The following is a 21284-nucleotide window of genomic DNA, read 5'->3' as shown; positions in this document are numbered from 1 at the left end:
GGCTTCATAAAGCAGTACAATCACAATAAATAAGGGAACAGGCTACCCCACCACATGCTGTCTGGTGAACCAGCTATCAGGGCAAAAACATATTTACAGAAATCAAATTCAACAGCAAAATAACTCTGTTATATTCAATTCCATACCAAAACCAGGTAATTAACAGGTCCCACAAGTTTCTAGACTAAGTTTTCCAAGAACAGTGGTGGTCGTGTTCCAGACTAATGACTTTGTGCACACTGTATGGAAATTCAAGGTGTTTCTGCTCTCCTCCTTAAAGCTTGCATCATCCCTTACCACTAGCAACTCATTTCCATCAGCAATTTGTGCCAAAAAAACTCATGGCAGCTTCCAGCTGAATATTTGGGCAGTGCTTCCTGTGGTTTCTGGCAAAAACTCACTCCCAGATCAGACCATCCTTGCACAGAATGAGTTCAGGTACCAGCATCCCCCAAGGCTGCTCCCTCCTTCCACCCTGACTCTGAATGCACACAAAGATTCCAGCTCTGGAAGGCACTGGAAAAGTCCCTGCATCAAGCTCAGACTGACATGATGCAGATGTCCATAGCTGTGTGAGGCTTCCAGAACAAAGCCTCTCATATAATGCCAGTTTTTTCTCTTTTTGAAAGCCCAAAATATTTACACCTGCAAGTCAAGATTACATGAATAATTCTGCCTGCTCTCTGGTCTCTGTACAAAAGCAGCATGAAAAATAGTCTTCTTCTTCTCTCTCTGTGCTTTTTTTAATTCCCTGGACCTGTCAAGTCTACAAGCAAGTTATTCACTGCAACACCACCGACACTGTGCAGGGTGAAAAATCAGTCTGGGCTGTCACTCACTTCAAGGAAGAACCCACAAGGGTGCAATTTCCATAACAATAAATAATAAACAGGAGTGGCAGATCAACAGGTAAGCGTCAGCCCTGGAAGATCCCAGGGCAATCTCTCTGGTATCCAAGGGAAACTGCAAAGCAGCAAAGCCCTTTTTAGTGGGGGTGAAATGGAGTCACCAGAGAGGCCACAGTCATCTACCAGCAACAGCTCCAGCTATGGGCTAATGCTGAAATAAAGACCTTAAAAGTAGGAAAATTATTATTGCAAACTCCTTTTCCTTTCCATGGCAGGTAGAAGCACCTGGCAGGTTGCTTTTGGCCTGGAAACCCAAGTCAAAGATCCCAAACCCTGCCTAAAACAGAATCTAAAAGGAAAACTGACAGAGGAACAACCTGAAGTCAAGCATTCCCCTTGCACATCTCTCTTCAGAAGTCTTCTCCAGCAGGAATTAACCTCAGACCCAACCTGCAGTCAGATGTAGCAGACTTCCCTGTGTGGTGCCAAGGTGTCCCAGGATGGGAGCCTAACACCCTCCAGCCCCATTACAGACCTTATCTTTTCAGCAAGTTGTGAAGTAGGAATGCAGGCACCTGAGGAACTCTCCCAACCCCAATGTTCAAAAGGGGAGCAGTGAAAGCTGGGACAGCTATGGGGGCAGATCCATATCCTGGGGTTTATCCAGTCAAAACTGACAGAAACCTCCACAGATGGAGGCTGAACAACCTCTCAGGGCAGAGATCTGCTCCACCGACAGGCTGTCCTCAGGGAGAGAAAAAACAGGATTACTTATCTCCAGTCAGAACCTCCCGTGTCAATTTGGGGCTGTTGTCTCCTTCCTCCCACTGCCCAGAGCATGGTTTTCTCCTCATAGCAGCCCCTCTAAGTACTGAAGGGCTGCCATTACATCCATCCCGTTCTCCAGGGTAAGCATCTCATTTCAGTAAAAACATCATGCTCTTGTGAGCTAAAAAATGTTATCTTCTAGAAAGACAAAACTTACTTTCTCACTGAACAACAAACATAACATGGAGTATTCTGCATGCTACAGACAATTGGGTGCTAACATGCAGCAATGCTGATGATGTTTCACTTCACAAATGTTTCCCAGCATTATGGATTTTCCAGCATGTGTCTCTAGATTCCACTTTTACACATAAAAAAATAGAGCAAGTCCAACAAGGAGCAGCTGAGGGAGCTGGGAAGGGGCTGAGCCTGGAGCAAAGGAGGCTCAGGGGGACCTTGTGGCTCTCACAGCTCCTGACAGGAGGGGACAGCCGGGGGGTCGGGCTCTGCTCCAGGAACAGGGACAGGAGGAGAGGGAACGGCCCCAGGCTGGGCCAGGGAAGGCTCAGGGTGGAACCAGCAGGAATTTCCCCATGGAAAGGGGCTCAGGAACTGGAACTGCCCAGGGAGGTTTGGAGTGCCCATCCCTGGAGTGTCCAAGGAGGGTCTGGACGTGCCACTCAGTGCTCTGGGATGGTGACACAGTGGGGATTGGACACAGCTTGGACTCCATGATCCTGGAGCACTTTTCCAGCCTCAGTGCTCCTGGGATTCTGTGACTTTAGTTGAGCCAGACTAAGGATACAAAATCCTCAAGCTGGTGGCAGCAAGACCAACCTTGGCCATGATCCCCAGGTGACAATGCCAATTAAACAATCCATGAGGGGTGAGGGGGGAGAGTCTCCTGCAGAACTACCCACAGGAGACACCTGAACCTCCTGTGGATGAGGATGCAACCCCATCACCAGAGCCTAAAGCAACCTCCTCCAGAACCATCCTTGTGTCTATTTTGGTCTGTCAGTTGTTCCCAAAATCCTGAGCTTAGACATTCACCAGCAGCAGCATCACACTGGGCAGAGCCATCACTTGGACTAGGAGCAGGCACTGGCAGAATTATCCTCCTGGTGCTTGCTACCCATAATATCTCAGGGATACAACTGAGTTCATTCAATTACTGCCCCCTGAAAACCAGGAGCTTGCACATCCATGGAATTATATTAAATGTATCCTGAGGACCACATGAAAAACTGAATTTGAAAGTTCAAAGGCAGAGAAGTGAAGAGGGGTGAGCTGAAAGGAGAGCCAAGCAGGGACATGGAGCCTTGGAAAGACCCATAGAAAGATGAAGCCACTTCACCACCCAGAGCACCCACCACACTGTCACTACAGCAAGTGAGAGAATAATTTTGTGCTTCATCTAAAGAAAACAGTCAATCACACAGTGTAATCCTGAATTTCATTTAATGAACACCCCCTGCAAAATCCAAGAGGAAACCAAGGCCTGAGCATGTCCAGTACCTACAGGATGGTGTGTGAAACAGATCAGCAGAGCACAGGAACACAGATCCCACCACAGACAGCCTTCTCCAGGGCTGCTAGCTACTCATCAAAGGAATCAGGTAAATAGAAACCAGTTTCTCAATGTCTTGCAATGATGAATGCCCCTCACTTTGCTGTTTGCAGAGTCAAGCCAGGAAGCCTCCTGGTGGATACATCTCCCCCAGCACATCACGACCAAGGGTGAGTCTGTTTAGAGAAGCTTTGCCTTCCTTCCAGGACACTGTTGGAGCTGTCTCTGCACTCCTAAATCGCTCTGTGCTCACTGGGAGCACTCAGCCTGCATCAGATCAGCTGGAGGGAAATGCCTCCCTGCTGCTGGATTACATTCACAGCCTTCTTCCTTAAAGGTCACCACCTGCACTTGATGCACTTTGAGAACATCACATCTGTAAGGTCCCTGCATACCAATGGCCAAGCTTTCCTGGAGTTACAGGGAAGAAAACTGGGCACAAATCCATGACCAAGAGGTCAAACAGGGATAACAACTACCTGCTCACAGTGTTTGCTGCTTGTGATAGGTCTCTGAACTATGGACAAAGATCAGGACTGGCCTTTTGCTTCAGCTGCTCACCTGCCTGAAGTTGATACAAGCCACGTCTTTACTTTTTCTGCATTTATTTTGGAAGCACCAAGATATTTCTGTTCATTTTGCAAGCCCACTATTTATCTCTTCTTTTTAATTTCATTTTCTTTTCACTGTTTGGAACTACAGTTATTTAAATCAAAGCAAGTCTAAGATGAAAACTGCACGAAGCAAAAGATGCTCAAGGATCTATATAGCAAGGATCTATAAATTATTTTTCCTGCAAAAGCAAGGATGCTCAAGGATCTGTGTAGCAAGGATCTATAAATTATTAGAACCTGAATTAGTCTTCATTTCAGAGGCACAAACCCCACATGCTGAAACCCAAAAAGGTGACTCCAGCAACCCACGTAGACTTTCCAGTTACAGGAACAACATTAAAAGGAGGGGCCAAGATCTTGAGCAGGAGGAAGAGCCCAAAGCACGCCCTGCTGCCATGCAGCTGAACACATCTGCTCACGGGCAGGGCCACTTACTTGAAGGGGAGTTTCTCGTCGTTGGGCTTGATGCAGCGCACGTAGTGCGGGGTGGTGGTGTTCAGGGTCTCCATCAGCAGCTGCAGGGAGTTGCGGAACTGAAAGACAAAACCACCCACCTGGAGGAGGCACGAAGGAGCTGTGACCCCGCAGCCCCAGCCAGCAGGTGCCACGGGCCACCCGTGGGTGTCACACAGCGTGAACCTCCCCATGGGCCCAGCACAGGCAGGGAGAATTCAGAGAGAATTCACTGGGGGGTTGAGGGCTTCCAGCTCAAAGACTCATGAGCAATGAAGCTTGGGACTCTGCCCAGTTGGGTCTTTGAAACATCTCCAAGGATGGAGACAGCACAACTTCTCTGTGCCCCTGCTGAACTTTTTGACTGCCCTCAGGGGGAAAAAATGTTCCTTTTCTGAAGCTGTTTCAGTATCAGGGCTTCACAGTATATTGGGACACTGTCCAGTGAATCCCAGAGTGGCCTCCACCCTCCCCAGACCATGTCTCAGCTGCTTTCAGCCAAGACTACTCATGCCTGCTGTTCCAGAGACACCACTAGAAGTCATCCAAAGAGAACAGCTGAACACAGAGATCCTGGGAAAGTCTCTTTCCACCCCCAACATCTTTTTATTTACCTCTGCTTCAAATTGAAGCAACCAGATGTTAAACTGGATTGCTCTGTCATCACTGACTCACTCAGACCTCACATTACCTGGTGCCCCACTGTTTTCCTGTGCTCCTTGTTGGCAGCTTTGAAGGCTGGTTTTGCAGAGCGCACGTTGATCCAGGGTGCTCTCTTTGGCATGGCAGAGGCGGGCACGGCGTCCTTCTCCTCCTGGAATAAGTCTGCTACCATCTGATACTGAAACAAAGCCAACACTTGAGCACCACTGACCCTGCTCACTGGGGAATGAGCCCACCCAAATCCCATTGCTCAGGTCATTTTGCACCCATCCTCATCCTGGAAAGGGAAAAAGGGCAAGGAAGTGAAAGCAAGAAGAGTTGTCTACATAAACCCCATCAGCAGGGCAGCTGAGCATTCTGTGCTGCAGGTCATGAAACCTTGAAACGTGCACATTAAATCAAGTGAGCCTAAAAAGAGAAAGAGGCTGGATTGCTAAGGTCTTGCCAAGGCACAAAACCTCCTGAACAGGAGGTGACTCTTGTTCCCAAGGCTTTGTTTCAGGCTCTTTACCCAGCCCTGCCCCAACAGGGATGCTGCCTGAACAGCACATGTCTCAGGAACAGGATCTCCTGTGAGGACAGGCAGCAGCCAGGCCCCACCACAGCCCCAGAGACACCCTTGCTTTTCAACAAATTAAGGGATACAAACGCCTCCTCCCTAATTACCCACCTTTCATGGCAGCACCACCATCCCACAACCCTGGAAGAACCACATCTAGCTCAACAGATCCCTCATCTTGGTATTTCTGGCAAGCCAGCAGCAACATTTACTCTTCATAAACAAGAGGTGAACTGGCAAAGGCAGTGAATGCCTTTTTTTTTTTAAATTATTATTTAGGGAACAGGATATTTAGATTTATGTTAAGCTGGGGAACCTGAATATTAAGTAAGCCACCATAGATCTGGTCTGGTTAGCAAGGCTGTTGAATTTTCACATCTTGAATCCATCCACACTCCCACACTGGCTACTGCCACAGCTGCATTTACAAAGAGGAAATCCCTAAATGTAAAAAAACCCTCTCTGTCAGCAGGTGGGATGTCATGTATCACCAGCTGAGCTGGGCTCCTGCCTGGTGACACTGCCAAAGCACCCTCAATGCCTCCCAGCAGCACAGATGCTGCAGCACCTGAGGGAGAAAACCACATTCCCCACATCCATGGCACACCATGCCCAGCACATCCACCCCAAAACCACCAGGACAAGGCAGTGGCAGCTGCCTAGCACTCTTGCCCCCACCTCGAGCTCCTCCAAAAGCCCAGTCTGGTTGTATTTCAATTTAAGATCCCAGGAAGAGTGCTGTGGTTTACCACTTTTTAGACATAGACAGACAGCCCTGTGCCGTGAAGGGCTGCCTGGCTCTCTGCCACGTCTCTGGGCTGAGACAGGAACATGCCAGCCCTGTTCTGTGGGATGTTCTCACAGCTTGTTAGGACAGCAGCCTCAACACCACTGTGGGACGAAAATTATTTGCATGACATGAGCAAATTTCTTGCAGGCTCCACAACAGCGCCAGCTAAGTATCTGCTTCACTCAGCTTTCACTGCTCTCTCTGCAGCTCACTCAATTCCTACCACAATAAAGGCTCTCTCCTTCTTCACCTGACCCTCTATCCCTAAAAAAGACATCCTGACAGTCGTTGTGGATGACACATCACCATCTGGGATGCTCTGACTCCTGCAAGCACGGGAGGTATGGATGACACATGTATTGATGAAGATATCCAACATAGGCTCTGCATTACTTCCTCACACCTGGCAATATGGTAAAACCTCTGGATGTAATTTGGTGTTTCAAAATATCTTCTCAACACAGCTGGAGTGCCACTGATCCCTCCATCCACTTGCTATTAATAACAGCAGTGCTTGCTCCTGAGCAAGCGCTGTAGAAGTATTTCAGAGCCAAGCTCTCAGCTTGCACGATGCAAACCTGGTGGAAATGGGACCATCTCCAGCAGGAACCATTCCTGCTGGTTCTGGGGCAAAAGCAGAGGGACAGATCTCTCCTCTCCAGCTGACAGAGTCAAAACCACTGGTGCATTATTTGTAATTACAGAGAACTGGAAAAGGCAACTTTCACAGCATGCATGCCCATATGCTTTCCATCAGCATTCAAATCATTTACCTTTATTCAAAGAACAGCTCTCAACTGTTTTAGCTGACCAGCGCTTACAGAACTAATTAAACGCTTTATAAAGTATCTTTCACCATCTTGTTGATGGCAGTAATTGCATTCTAATTAGCAGAAGGCAGTCCTGCTTTGGTGGGAGTGCTCTGTCAGCGATGGCTTGCTGACAGGGAGGTGCTCAGGTCCTTGCTGTGTTAAATTCAGTGCTCCCCCTTCCCCTCTGTGCTGCTTTAGTGGGAATGCAAAGAAGAGTGCAGGGAATACTGTGTGCCAGCCCAATCCTGAGGACAAGACAAAGTCCTCGCAGCACAGCCCTCTGCAGCACAAATCTGAGCTTTATTTAAATGTACACATATGAGTAACAGACTCAGCACTGCCACTGCTGCTTTTGCTGCTTCAGAGAGACCAGGTCGCCTTTCACAATAAAATAAAATTGGTTTTAATTGTTTATGGCCCTGGAGGGCAAATGGCAGGCAAGAGGTAAAAGTACCAGGGTAACAACCTGCTGGCAAACAGGGGTTAGGGGCAGCAAGAGCAGATCATCCAGTGTTGAAGGATTTGGGAGAGGAATGTGACGATGCTCCTGCTGCTCTTCTTCTGCACGGGATCAGCACAGGCTGATAAAAACCACTGCTCCCATGTTGTTAGGGGAATGGATTAAAGGCAGAAATTCAACAAACTGTCTCCCAAAAGTTCTCAGACTCAAGTGTATTTCAGCATGTTTTGGGCTGGGTCAGTGCAGCTGTGGCTGCCTTCCCTGAAGTATCCAAGGCCATGTTGGATAGGGCTTGGAGGAACCTGGGATACTGGAGGGGAAGGGGTGGCACTGGATGGGATTTAAGATTTTAAACAAAAATCGAGCTTGCTCTGATATTATATTGTGGTCCCTATATATGACAAGAGAGACTTTATTTTATATCTGTGTTTTTAGGGAATGATTTCCAGGTTCTCCACCACTCTACAGCACACTACTCCAGTAAGTTACAATCTCTCCTCTACACCAAACAGCAAAACAGAAATCTTTATCAGACACTGCCAGTTCTGCAGCACTGATTCCAACAGCAAGTTCAGCACTGGCTAAATAATTAATCATACAGCATCAACTATTCCTGGAGGTTACCTGGCATTTCTAATGAGCTCTAATCATGCCCAGTTTTTCACTAGGAAGCTTCCTGAACATGCAGAGCTCTTGATTTTGGCATTTTTATTAAAGCCCAGCTTCACAGTCATTAATTTCACAACTACTCCCATGGATGAGAAAATTGCTCATCTTGCCATCTTCACATGAATTCCTTGCTGTGAAACAGGCCAAGCCACTGACAACACTTTAATAATTTCCCATTCTCATCTCTTCCAACTTTGACAGGAACAAACTCCTCCTAAAAAAAATGTTTCCTCCACCTCCCTTCATCCCACTCCTTATTCAAGGTGGCATTTAGAAGGTCACAGCCAGAAGCAAACCCAAGAGTGTCACAAAGAGAAGTAAGAATATGACACATACTTGCTTGCAACACGCAGGGGGCCTTCAAAATTTGTAGTGTTAAAAAAAAACAAACAATAAAATAAACTGAACATGATGGCCTATTCTGTGGAAGGCTTTGAAATGCTTTGGAGGAAAGCAGATGCACTCCTTCCTTAAACCACACACCAGGTTTGGAGCAACAATGGTGCCCCAGAGTCCCACAGCCTGGATTTTGGCTGCTGGATGATGAGTTGGACTTCGCAGGGCTGCATTTTCACACTAACTGCTTAATAAAAGCTGCCCCTGGGACAGATGAAGTTGTTTATATTTTCAGTTCATTAATTGACAATGAAAGACTCAAGGCTGCGGGGAAGAACTTTTGGTCTGGTTTTGAAACAACAAGGATCTGAAATGCCTTAGCTGTCTGTGCTATTGACACTTTTAAGCCAACTTACCCAAATGCCCATAGAAAGCAGGCATGGTACTGGAAGCCAGTGTAAAATCTACTCAATTTTTTTAGAAAACTGCAAAATCTCCAGCTTGAAGTCCATGGTCAAATGCTCATTTACTGCAGCATGACCCACTCCAAAGCCTTCAGAGCCCCACAGCTCTTCTATTTCCAACATCCCACCAAATCCGCAGCCCACAGGAAATTTTGAACAGCAAGAGCCAAACAAAAGAGCCTGGCATTCAAAGGCAGTCAATATATCCCTGCTGGCACTTGGTGCAATGAGATGTTGACAAGTTGTTTGTACAACACTTGGGAAGGTACAAAACCACCTTGTAAAAGACAAGTGACATCAAGGGTGATCATTAGTACCTGTTAATTTGTTAAAGTTACACATTGGCAGTGGCGCAAAACAGCTCCACAGCAGCTGGAGTATCTCAGAGTTCCTGTTATCTTTCCAGCATTACGTATTAACTCTGTTTTTGCACAGTAATTATTGAAGCAATTAGAAGTCTCAGGGACAAGTATGATGGATTACAGCTAAGAGGAACAGCTATTTTCACACAGAAGGGGAATAGGACCAGCAAGGCTACCCACAATGTACAAACTACACTGGTTTTAACCCCAGATCCCTGTTCTTTTGACCAGCCTGGTCTAGTGGAAGGTGTCCCATGGCAGTGGGCTGGGACAAAATGATCCCTAAATTCTCTTCCAGCCCAAACACTCCTGTGATTCTATGGGTGATGGGTGATTGGGTGATGGTTGGGGAGCTCCAAGCAAGAGCTAAGTGGGATTTACAGTGCCCAAAAACTACCTGTTCCTAATTTTGGCCCTTGGTGGCCAAAAAAAGAAGAGGATCAGCAGGTTCAGAAACTACTCCTGCAATGCATCTTGACAGGACACCAGCACCAGGGTGAAGGAAGGCAGTCAACCACCCACATCCACACATGGCTGAGACTGTAACCCCAAGCACCCTCCTCTCCCCAATTTTCCTTGCTCCACACCCCATTGGTTTGGCTCTTTGGTCACTCAGAGAGTGAGTGGTGGCTGAAGGCAGCTGCACGTTCACACCCTGAGCCAGGCGTGGCACAGCTCAGCTCCAACCCGGACAGCTGCCCTGACCCACTGCTCTTTTTACCTTGCTGGCCTTCAGGATGTTGATCTGCTCCTCGTAGACGGTGTCCCTGTTCTTCTCCAGAAACCCCTCGCTCTGGTACTCCACCTACCAGGACACAAAGGCAAGAAGCTCAGAGGGACAATCCCAAACACGCAGGGACAAGGTGCTCCCACCACCACTCCCCTGCTGTCAGAAGCTCACCCCAAAAACCTCAGAGGGAAAGGAACAACTGGAATTTAATGGTCACTTTTTATCAAAGTGAATCTGGGTGAAAGCAAAATCCTTACTGCAAACACAGATTGTTTCCTAGTCATTAAATTGCTGTGTATGGAAGCCAGGGGTAAAAAAAAAATGCAAGGATCATCAGTAATTCTACACGCTCTTTTGTTCACTCCTCAACTCCTTCTAAGTTAATCAATAAACTTCAAAATATGCCCTGCCTAAGTTTCTTGTAGGTCTCTTGGGTTTTGAAACTGCAGAGGGTTGAATTGCAAAGGAATTTTTAAGAAATAAATTTTAAAAATAGAGACAACAAAAGAAAATTTATCTTTTTTCACCTTAAAAAAAAAAGAAAAACTTTCTAAGAAATATTATTTATGAAGGATCCATATGCAAAACCAGCTGCCTATGGAAAGGTGAGTACCACCCTTTGCCATGGTAAGTGCCTCTGGCATCCAGGGCAAACCTGGTTAGGAGCAGCACCTAGGAGTAGGGCATCACAGCACCTGGAAGTTGTCCAGCTCCTCAGATACATCTTAAAAAGTTCCCTGGATTGATCTTTTAAAGTTTTTCCTAACATATGTGTGTTTGGGGTAACTTTTGAGCTTTTGAGATTCCTGTTTGCTGTGAATAACAGATGTCACATCAGGGCTTCAGTGAAGCTGGAGCCCATGGACAAGACCCCCGACCACCAGGCACTGGGATCTGGTTTAGTTTAGTGCCACAGTTGGTATCTTCTCCCTCAAAAATGTGGGATCAGGATCTGCCTGGGATCACCTCTCACCTCCTCCCTGCACTGTGCCTTGCTGACACTCACAGCTCCTGCTCTTCAAACACAAACACATTTCCTGCCAAGCTGCCCTCACAGAAACCCATTTCACCACAGCTTTGGGAAAGAGGATTTTTCCCTCCTCGAGAATCCACAACTCACAGCTCAGAGCCACAGCTCGGGGGCTGAAGCCCTTGGGTCTGATCCAGATTTGAGCAACTAAGCCACGACCACCACCCTCCAGGCACCGAGGAGCAGCTCACGGGGCTATCCACTGGTTTATTTTGCTGCAGGAGGCTTTGCTGTCCCTGCTGGGAGCTCCCTGCTGGGTACCTTGTCAGCGAAGTGCAGGATGATGAAGGAGGTGTTGGACATGCGTGGCTTCTGGAAGTGCTGGCTGGTGGCGTGGCGGTCGTACAACTTCTGCGCCCAGTTCTGGTCCGTGCCCTTGGGCACCTGCACGGGAACAAAGGGGACACTGCCAGGGCCAGGTGCTGCTCTGTGGTCACCTACTTTCATGACAAACACACCGAAACTGCGTTTCCAGCAAGGAACGCCCAAATCTTGGTTCCGTTCCGGCAGCCGGAACGGCTCTCGCAGGAAAAAAAAAAGGCAAAATAAACTGACAAAACAAACCAACCAAACAAACAAAAAAACAAACCCACCAAAAACCTACCCCAAAACAAAACTAAAAAGCACCCACAAACCCTGAAGCAAAACAAAAACAAAACCCCACAAACAAACAAAAACCAAGAGCCAACAAAACAAGCAAAATCAAACAAAAAACCAACAAAAACCCAAAACCTTCCCCCCCAAAAAAAACAAAACAAAAAAAGAAAATCCCAAAACAAAAAAAAGCATCCTCAAACCCTGAAACAAAACAAAACCAAAAACCCCCCACAAAAACAAAAACCAAAACAAACAAAACCAAACCAAAAACCAACAAAAAACCCCAAAATCTCCCCTTGCAAAAAACCCCAAAAAGTCCCAACAGAAACAAACCCAGAACCAAACCAAAAACCCCAAAGTGAAACAAAACCCCAAATACATACACACAAACACACAAGCCCCCAAATAACAACAAAAAAACCCCACTAATTAAAACAGAAATATTAAGGAAATATTTTTACATTTAAGATACATTAATGACTCAGGCATCAACATTATTTTTTAATGCTGTTTTAGGTGATGGAATAGTTTTCAGAAACTGCCACATGAGACCACATACATGATGCTCTGGTTTATATAACAGTGAAGTTGTTTCTCTTGTTGCCTGAGAGCCACCACCAATGGGCTTCATCCCCATCCCATGAACCACTGCTGAGCACTGCAGTGGCTGCACAAACACACACACACAGATGCTTTTTTTTTTTTAACAAATAAAAGGGATAACTGGATATTTAGGTTAGAAAAATAGATAGTTCAGAAGAAAAGTCTCTGTCAATATTTAAACTTAGATGGGACAAAGCCTGGAAACCACAGAAGAACCATGCAGGAACAGAGAGAGCTTTTGGTCATTCATCACGACTTTACATAGGCTTTTATAAGAGAAATGACAGAGGAAATAGGGACAGAGAACAGGAAGATGGAAAACACGAGACAGGTGAGGAATATTTCTTTATGCTGCTCTGAAACAGCCTTTGATTTCATGACAGCAAACCAAAACACACCAGAAGGGTTCTGAACACAGGGACAAGCATCTCCTGCCAATCCCTGTCATGAGGGTGAATTTAGTGCAGCAGCCACTCACACAGGCTGTGCTCTCCCACATTTGTTTATATTTTACAATTTTTAAGTTTAGCCAATTATGGATACACACAGAAATAACACAGGCTATATATAAATATTGAAAGGCACTTAGCTATGCAATTATATACATATTTTATTTATGCAAGGTAAGACTCACATGTTTATGGGGTTATATAAATGTAGATGTGCTTCTTTTCATGGGTTATATTTAATATTTGCATGCAAAAGCATCCTCTCTGGAGGTATCACTGGGTGCCTCCTGTGCAAGACTAAGCCACAGGTGCAGAGCAGGAGCACTGCAGACACCCTGAGCCATATTTATCCTGCACTAGCTCTCTTCCAGGGCATCCACTTTGCTGAAAAAACTGCTTATCTCAGAACTGAACTTCAAAGGCATCACTCCTGCCTCCCAGAAAGAGGGTTTGCCATACTCTGCTCACCATCCCGCAGCCTGGGTATTTTTAGCTACCTGGGAAGTACCTGATAGGGACCAAGTTCCAAAGATAAAAATTAACAAGGCTGTTATCTGTACTATTATAACAGCTTTTGGTATTACCTTGGCAGTTTGAGGCCCTTAGAGCAACCGAGAAATTTTTTTATTGGCTATCTCATCTCTTTTTTAGAGGACAGGGAAGAGGAAAAGCGACTGCCTTGCAAGTTTTGTATGGAATCTTTAAACCGGATAAAGCTGATACCAGGAATTGCACAAGGTCACTGCCTGTGCTGCTCTGTCCTCCCGAGTCACAGGCAGGGCTCCCTCCCCTCTGGATCCACTGGTGCTGCAACCACAATCACACCCACCCACTGCCACCAGGGCCAGCCCCAAAGGATCCATTCTGCATCCCAGGACCAAGAACCCACCAAGATCCCACCAGCCAGGTGAGGAGATGCTTGGGGCCACCTGGAGTAGAAGTTGAGACTCCCACCACCACCACCACCTCCAAGAGAAGGACAATTAAATGGATAGAAGAAACAAAGGTCAATGGTTTAGGTGAAGGAGGGTACATTTAGATTAAATATTAGGAAGAAATACCTCCCTGTGAGGGTCTGGCACAGGTTACCCAGCAAAGCTGCAGCTGATCCATACCTGGAAGTGTCCCTGGCCAGGTTGGACAGGGCTTGGAGCAACCTGGGATAGTAGAAGGAGTCCCTGCCCATGGTAGGGGCTGGAACTGGATGAGCTTCACCCAAATAATTCAGGGATTCTGTAATTAAAACCTAATGATCTAAAAGTCAACCCGCTGAAAACACAGTAGGAGCTACTCACATTTTACTTCTTTACTCCTTAGCACTCCAATATAAGTTAAAGCCTGAAAAGCGTGTGGGCTGCCTCTGTACTCCAGAAACACGTTCCACTGCAAGTGATGTGCCTGACTTTAAATCATCAGAGCTGACAGCATGACGTAGGGGAGGCTGCTCTGCCTGCGCATCGGGCAGCCCGCCCGATGGGAAAGCCCAGGGGTCCAACCTCTCTGCATCTGCTCATGGAGCAGAAATCCCCCTGGACAGGAAAGCCATGTGCTAATTCCTGATGTCCAAAAAACTAACAAGTCCAGACAAGAAAAACACATTTGCTCAGATCCCCAAGTCCACAGCGATGCACAGGGACGAGCAGGGTGGAAAAGCAGTGGGCCAGAAGTGGAGTGCAGCGTTCCTGGCACTTGACAGAAGGACACAGCAAAGGTCAAAGAGCATCTTCTGAACAGCGCTAGAAAATGCATTTGGCACTTCAGCAGCATAACACAGTGGCAACGTGCCATGGAATACAGAATAGAGCCACAGAGGAGCTCAAGAACATAAGGGAGTTGGGGGCAAGTCACATCCCCTTTTGGCAGCCTCAGGGTCACAAAATCCCTCACAAATCTTGGACAACGGTGACAACACTGGTGTGTGAACCTTCCCACCAGCCTGCTCTTGATTCAACCATTCTGGCTGTACTTAAAGGAAACAGACACTTGTTTTGTCTTTAATTTTTTCATTCTTACTCCCATGCCAAGGTGAAAGCAAGGAAACAGTGAGGTAGCAGGATACCTTATGGAGAAACCTGGGCATCCACAGTAACCTTTGACTGTACTCCCAAACAGAACCACAGAATAATCTGAGCTGGAAGGGACCCAAAAGGACCAGCAATGTCCAACTCCTAGCCCTGCACAGGACAGCCCCAAAAATGCCACCTTGTGCCAGAGAGCATTGTCCAAGGCACTCAGGAAGACAGGCAGCACGCCCACATGGCATGTAGCTTCAGTCTGAAAAGCAGGACAGCTCACCCAGCTTTGACAGGGGCTCAAATGCATTTCTGAGGTTTTTCTGTTTTCTCTAAGGATAACTTAAATCTCTTGAAAAACCAGCCCCAGCTGGCTGCTCCTCTTCAGAGAGTTTCATTCCACGTTTCCTCAGAATTCAAAGTCTTCCGAAGTGTGCTATCCCCTCCATCAAAGTAACTCCTTCCACAAGTACAACCATACCCTAAATCTATTCCAGATATCCAACCAATCTTCCCACAACCAGATTTGGAGAAGACAGTCCCCATTCTTCATTTTTTCTGACAGGCTCTACTCCTTTTCCAGATTATTTCCCTCTTGGCTCCATGATGACTGCACCTACACTGCACAGCTCACCAAAGGGAGGTTCTCCTGGATGCCCTTCTGCCCTTTCCCACCTCTTTGGGCTCATCAGTTTCTGTTACAGCACATCAGCATCCCACCACCGTGATGGCCTTAGGCAGAACTTCTTCTGAACAGGGGACGTGAATTTTCATTGTTCTCTGGCATCAGAGCAAAACCAAGCAGCCCTAAAAGCTACAGATCCAGGCAGGTGAAACTCCAGTGCAGAAAACAGGGAGAACTTCAAGGACTGCAGGGTCCCTCAGCAGAGGACACAGGTCACAGTCCAGAGAGATTATAAGGGTTCCTGGGCAGACCAAGGATGTAACAGGACAAAGGACCAAATGAGCTCCAGAAGCCAACTACAGCCCTAATAATTCTAGAACAGCTTCCAACTCCTATATCACAAAGCTGTTTTTACAAACCCAAACATAAACATCTCCCTCCTGGAGAGGGATTTTTCCACAAAGACATGGAGTGACAGCACACAGGGAATGGCTCCCAGTGCCAGAGGGCAGGGATGGATGGGAGATTGGGAATTAGGAACTGTCCCTTGTGTGGGTGGGCAGCCCTGGCACAGGGTGCCCAGAGCAGCTGTGGCTGTCCCTGGATCCCTGGGAGTGCCCAAGGCCAGGGTGGACGGGGCTTGGAGCAGCCTGGGACAGTGGAAGGAGTAGGGCAGGGGGTGGAGCAGGATGATCTTTAAGGTCCACACCAAACCATTCTGTGATTCCGTGATTCCACTATTCTATATCCTAAAGTCTGTTTTAAGAAGCAGGGTTTTTCTCATTAGCTTTCAGGAGAGAGGTTTAGTCCTTAACACTCCAATACCAGCTCAAGGCCCTTCTCTTTCACTACAAATTCTTACGTCAATTTTTCCCTAAACAGCAACTAGACTCTCCTATGACCTACACTCCCTGAACTGCTTCAGCAAGTACCCAGCCACCTCCTCCCCAACCACACATTAAGGATTTAAAAAAAAAACCATACTGTGAAGCAAGAACATTAGTGACAAACGCTCTGCATTTGCACCAATGCTTCATTATGTACAAAATATTCCCCTGATGCCGTTTCACATCCCAGAGTGTTTTCATCCATTGCTGTAGGTTCTAACAAGGTGGCATGTAATTACCTTATTGTGGTCCCACCCCAGGAGTTGAAACAGTGCTGTGGGGGTGAAGGCTTTAATCCATAAACTGCTGCTTTCAGCTGACAGATTTTGCTGAAATTTTCATAAATCTGGAGAACACTTGCAGGTTGTTATAAAAGAGGCGATTACAGGGCCAGTAATAAGGGCCTGTGACTAATGACAGCATCCCATACTGACAGGTAAACACCCAGATAATTGGCATTTGATGAGAAGGGGGAGGGAATAGATCTTGTGGGGGGGTTGGAATTTTTTTGTTTGGTTATTTTTTTTTGTTTGGTTATTTTGTTTTGTTTTGTTTGGTTTTTTTTGGTTGTGTGGGTTTTTTTGTGGGTTTTTTTGTTTGTTTGTTTTTTGGGGTTTTTGTTTTGGTTTTGGGGTTTTTTTTGTTTGGTTTGGTTTAATTGGTTTTTGTTTTGTTTTGTTTTTTGCATTTTTGGTTTGGTTTTCTTTGTCAAAAAATAAGTATGGATGAAAAAAGTAGTACCAGGTAAACTTACTGCTGGTACATGGGAGCTGCAACGTCATCAGCAGCAACCAGTGCCCGGTGCTCCAGAGAGGAGCCAAGGGTGTTACACCCAACACCAGGGAAACCTTATGGTCCTCACAGCATCCAGGAGACAGTTTGAGCCTGCAGAATTTAACTGGCTTAATAGCAAAGAGACCAGATGAAATGGTGCTGAATATCAAGAAATAATCTGACTTCCTTCCCAGCCAGCACTGGCTGAGATACTGTGTTTAAGGACATCGAATTAAGTCTAATTTGTTAATTTTTAAGGAGATTTCCTGAGAACAGGCTTGAAAAGGGCAAAGCCCCAACTCTGGCTCACCCCAAAGATGCAGCCAGAGTGCCTGTAGGTCAGACGAGGGCTGAGCCTGTGGGATGTGCAGGCTGGGACACCCCTACCATGCCTGGGAAGGCAGCCCTGGTACCTGGAGGGCAGCAAACACTTCACAGGTCACCCACCTTCCAGACAAACACAGGTGCTGCGTCCTTGTTCAGGGAAACCAGGCTGAACAATGGACCCCAGCCCTTTCCCTCTGATACAACATGACACTGGTGTTCTTGAGCCACCAGATCTGTCCTGTGCTGATGGATCCCACAGACACCACCAGAATTCTTTGGGTCCTTCTTATCACCTCGGTGGTGAGGTGGGCCCTTTATCCACTTCAGCTCTACCAGCACTTTGTCTCACTCTTCCCTGCCTCTGTTCAGAAACCCTCAGAGCCCTCCCACAGTAAGAAAGACATTCCCTGGCACAGAATACATCCAAGCCTCAGTGGAAACCCTTCCTGAGGACAACATGGGCCACCCCACAGCAACACCAGGCTGAGGCTGCTCAAGGCAGCCACACCAAGCAGGAAGGCAGTCCCCATCCCCTTGCAACAGGACATCTCCATCATCAAAGTGCTTCAAAACCGGCACCCCAGCCTCCCAAGGAAACCTGACCTCTGACATTCCTTGTTCCCTAGGTATATTTGGTTATTCATGGCAATGTGTGAACAATGACACATGAATAAGGTGTGAACAAGGAGTCCAATCTTTCTCCTGGATTGTCACCAAGGTTTGCCACTCTGGCCTTTCTTCTCCAATTTCAAGCAAGATTTCACTTTGGCCAGTATGAGAGGGAGGGCAAAAGACAGCAAGCTGCTCTCCAACATTACGACTCTCTGAAATCTGCACACTAAACGCAATGAATTTTACCTTAAAGAGCTGTTGCAAGAGGACACAGGTTCCCCAGAGACAAAATAGGGCTTGAGAGGAGCTCCAGCTCCTTTTGGGCAATACCAAAGGCATCAGGTCTCAATCCCTCAGTACAGCCAGGCTAGACACACTGGCTGCACATGGTGAGTGCAGGTACCCAGGTTTGGAGCAAACACCTGCCCAGGAGGCTCTGAATGTCCCAAACCAAAGCAAATGCCAGCTCAAGCCTACTCTTGCCATGAGCACAGCAGCAACATGGTGAAAGGAGATACTTACCCACCTGCAAGACACCAGAGATTAAAGCCCATTCTTTGATCTTTTACAGAAACAAAGACATGGGCCAAAAAGTAGGAGGTCCTCTTTACCTTGCACTCTTCATCCAGCAGGTCCAGGATCCCAAGCTTGGCTTCTATCAGGTCTATGCATGGCTGGTTGTCGTAGAAGTCTATGAGAGTCCAAGGGATTGCCTCCTTCATGTACTCCTCTTGTTCCAGCTTAAACACATGCTGGGAGTGGGAGAAAGCAGAGCCATGAGTGTGAGCCCAGCCAGCAGAGCACAGCCCCCTCCCCTTGTCCCTGCTGGACTTCAGCATTCCACGAGCACCTCCAGAAGCCAGAGAGGCTCTAGGTGCCCCCAGGTACAGCCTGCACGTTCACACAGCCCATTTTCCTGGCCAGGAAAACAAAACCATTACACTGGGAAACCACAGCACAAGGAAAAATAAGGCTTGAAATGACTTTCTCCACAAAGTGACTGAAGCTGTCACAGCGACAAGGTGGGAGCCACACACTGGTGTGGCAGTGACACATATATCTCTTGGGCTGACAAAATCCTCCTCTGCTTTATTGCTCTGCTGATTGAAGCAGTGACCTGAAGCAGGTTCACAAGCTGGGAGCCCAGCCAGGGCTGGGAGCCCGTGTCCCCATCTGTGAGCAGGGCTTCTCAAAAAGCACCCCTCATCCCACAAAGGGTATCAGCAGCAGCATCTGACTGACTCAGGGACACTTCTAGTGAGAATTTTTATTTCAAAAAACCTATAATAACAAAAAAATAAATCTTTGCAAGGCTTACGTATCTCAGGCCTCTGCCCAAGCAGATAAATTGTCTCTGGCTGTTTCTGAGATACTCTAAAGCATATTAAAAAATGATTTTTCAAATGCACTTTTTTTTCCCCCCTTCAAAGATAGCTTTTTAAAATCTGTTCAAACATGTCATCTTGGAGCTTGAATTTATAAGCTTCAGAAGTGATAGTTAGACATATCAAGTAAGATATGAATAGTGCAAATACAATCCATAATTTACTTTTCATTTTTAGCAGCAGTGATCTATCTGATGCATTAGATAGACTGCAAATGTTCATGTCCATGCATAAGATATGGCTTCAAAGGGCCAAACTAATCTGCAGTACTTAAATGTTCAACTTAACAAGTTTTCCCCTGTATTCTGAAATTAGCAGTATTTTTTTCCTTACTTATAACTGAAGCAGAAGACAACTGGTTCCATTTCCAGTGAAAGTAAATGCTTGTTTCTAATAAAATAGGAAAACTTCTAGGTTTTGTGGGGCATGTCCAAGTGAAAAGTGGGGAGTGTTTCCAATTCTGTTATTTAACACAGAGTTCTCATCTCACAGGTTTAAACCACGCTGAATGGTAAGGTTTCCACACCTATAACTTATTTTAATTCACACTGGAAATCAGCATGAGAGCATCCAGGTTTTGTTTTAGGATTGAAACAGCACCAAAAAAAAGGCAGATTAGATACTTATTCAGAGCAGTATGTGAGCCTTTGCACAAACCACATACAAATCCATTTCTAGGATCAAGTTTATACATCAACTAAGCAACATTTTTCAACCTGATAGGAACAGCTAGAACCACTGCAGTGAAATATCTGGGAGGGGGGCATTCCAAGGATCACAGGATCTGCCCAGGCAGCAGGTAAATGCTATTAAGCAGAAGCCAGGCACACCAGAATCCTGCCTAGTTATTTTCTGCTCAGTTTTATGGAACATTTCCAAGCTGACCTTACCGAGTTGAACTGCTGCTGGAGCTTTTCATTGGCATAGTTGATACAGAACTGTTCAAAGCTATTCACTTCAAAAGTTTCAAACCTGCAAAGCAATGAATAAATCAGCATTAGGCGTTTCTTTGTCTCAAAATATTATTTTTTTTTTAATTTTTCCTGCAACAGTACCATCCATGTGACAGGGAACAGTCAACCATCCTTCCCATTCCTCCTATCCCAGACCTACAGTTTTTTCCTCAAAACATCTTTCTTCCCTTGGCACAACTCGAGGGATTCAAGATGTCCCTCCTGATACACAGGAATGAGACATTTGGCATGACTGCAGCTTCCTGCCCATCAGCCCTGTCTGAGACAAGAAATGTAACTGCTTCTCCTGGGGAAAAATATTATGAAATATTAAGTCCCAAACACATTCACTGCAAAGGTGATGAAGAAACAGTAGCTGCCGTCTTAAAAGACCCAGCATGCTACTTTTAATGGAATTTAATAGAGCAGAAAAAGAAGGTATTAAATTTGTAATTATAGCTTCTGCACTGCATCCCTGTTAGCACAAAAATTAGACACACGTGAGTAAGCAACTTCTGGAAGGAAGAAGGGGAAAAATGGTGATTTCAGCTCTAACTCCACATTCCTTAGAGGAACCTTAGAGGGTCCTTGGCGCTGGATTCAGTGATCCACCTCTTCACAGGACTTCCACAGCTACCCACGCCAAAACATTATCCTCCAAGACAGGCCCAAAAATAGCTTTTTAATCACAATTAGAAAGGAAAAAATATGCAGTTTTAGCAAGATGAACTACAGGTAAGGAGCAGGGAGCCAGCAGGGCCCCTGAGGCTGAAGTACACAACGCCCAGGGACAGGCACAGGGAGCCAGGCTTGCTCTTAAAACCCAAGAGGGTATTTTGAGCTACCTCTGGGAATTATGTACTTTATATTTCTATTTTTAAGGCACAGTTGGAAGGGGGAAGAGGAAAAAAAGTCTTTGACACATGACTGTA

At 46.3% G+C, this 21284-nt stretch overlaps 1 protein-coding gene across 3 annotated transcripts in view; it reads right to left on the bottom strand.

Moving 5' to 3' along the window:
* MYO5B (myosin VB) overlaps positions 1-21284 on the bottom strand; it is a 142731-nt gene that overhangs the window by 56216 nt on the left and 65231 nt on the right. For all 3 annotated transcript variants that reach the window (XM_031507267.2, XM_031507268.2, XM_031507269.2), the window contains exons 11-16: positions 20290-20371; positions 18626-18766; positions 11390-11512; positions 10090-10173; positions 4945-5094; positions 4236-4333 (exon numbers count right to left, since the gene is read on the bottom strand). In XM_031507267.2, coding sequence (XP_031363127.2) covers positions 4236-4333; positions 4945-5094; positions 10090-10173; positions 11390-11512; positions 18626-18766; positions 20290-20371 — 678 coding nt within the window. The remainder of the gene's footprint in view (positions 1-4235; positions 4334-4944; positions 5095-10089; positions 10174-11389; positions 11513-18625; positions 18767-20289; positions 20372-21284) is intronic.

The sequence above is a fragment of the Lonchura striata genome, chromosome Z, assembly GCF_046129695.1.
Source record: "Lonchura striata isolate bLonStr1 chromosome Z, bLonStr1.mat, whole genome shotgun sequence".
Taxonomy (NCBI): Eukaryota; Metazoa; Chordata; class Aves; order Passeriformes; family Estrildidae; genus Lonchura; species Lonchura striata.
This window is presented reverse-complemented; position numbering and strand designations above follow the sequence as displayed.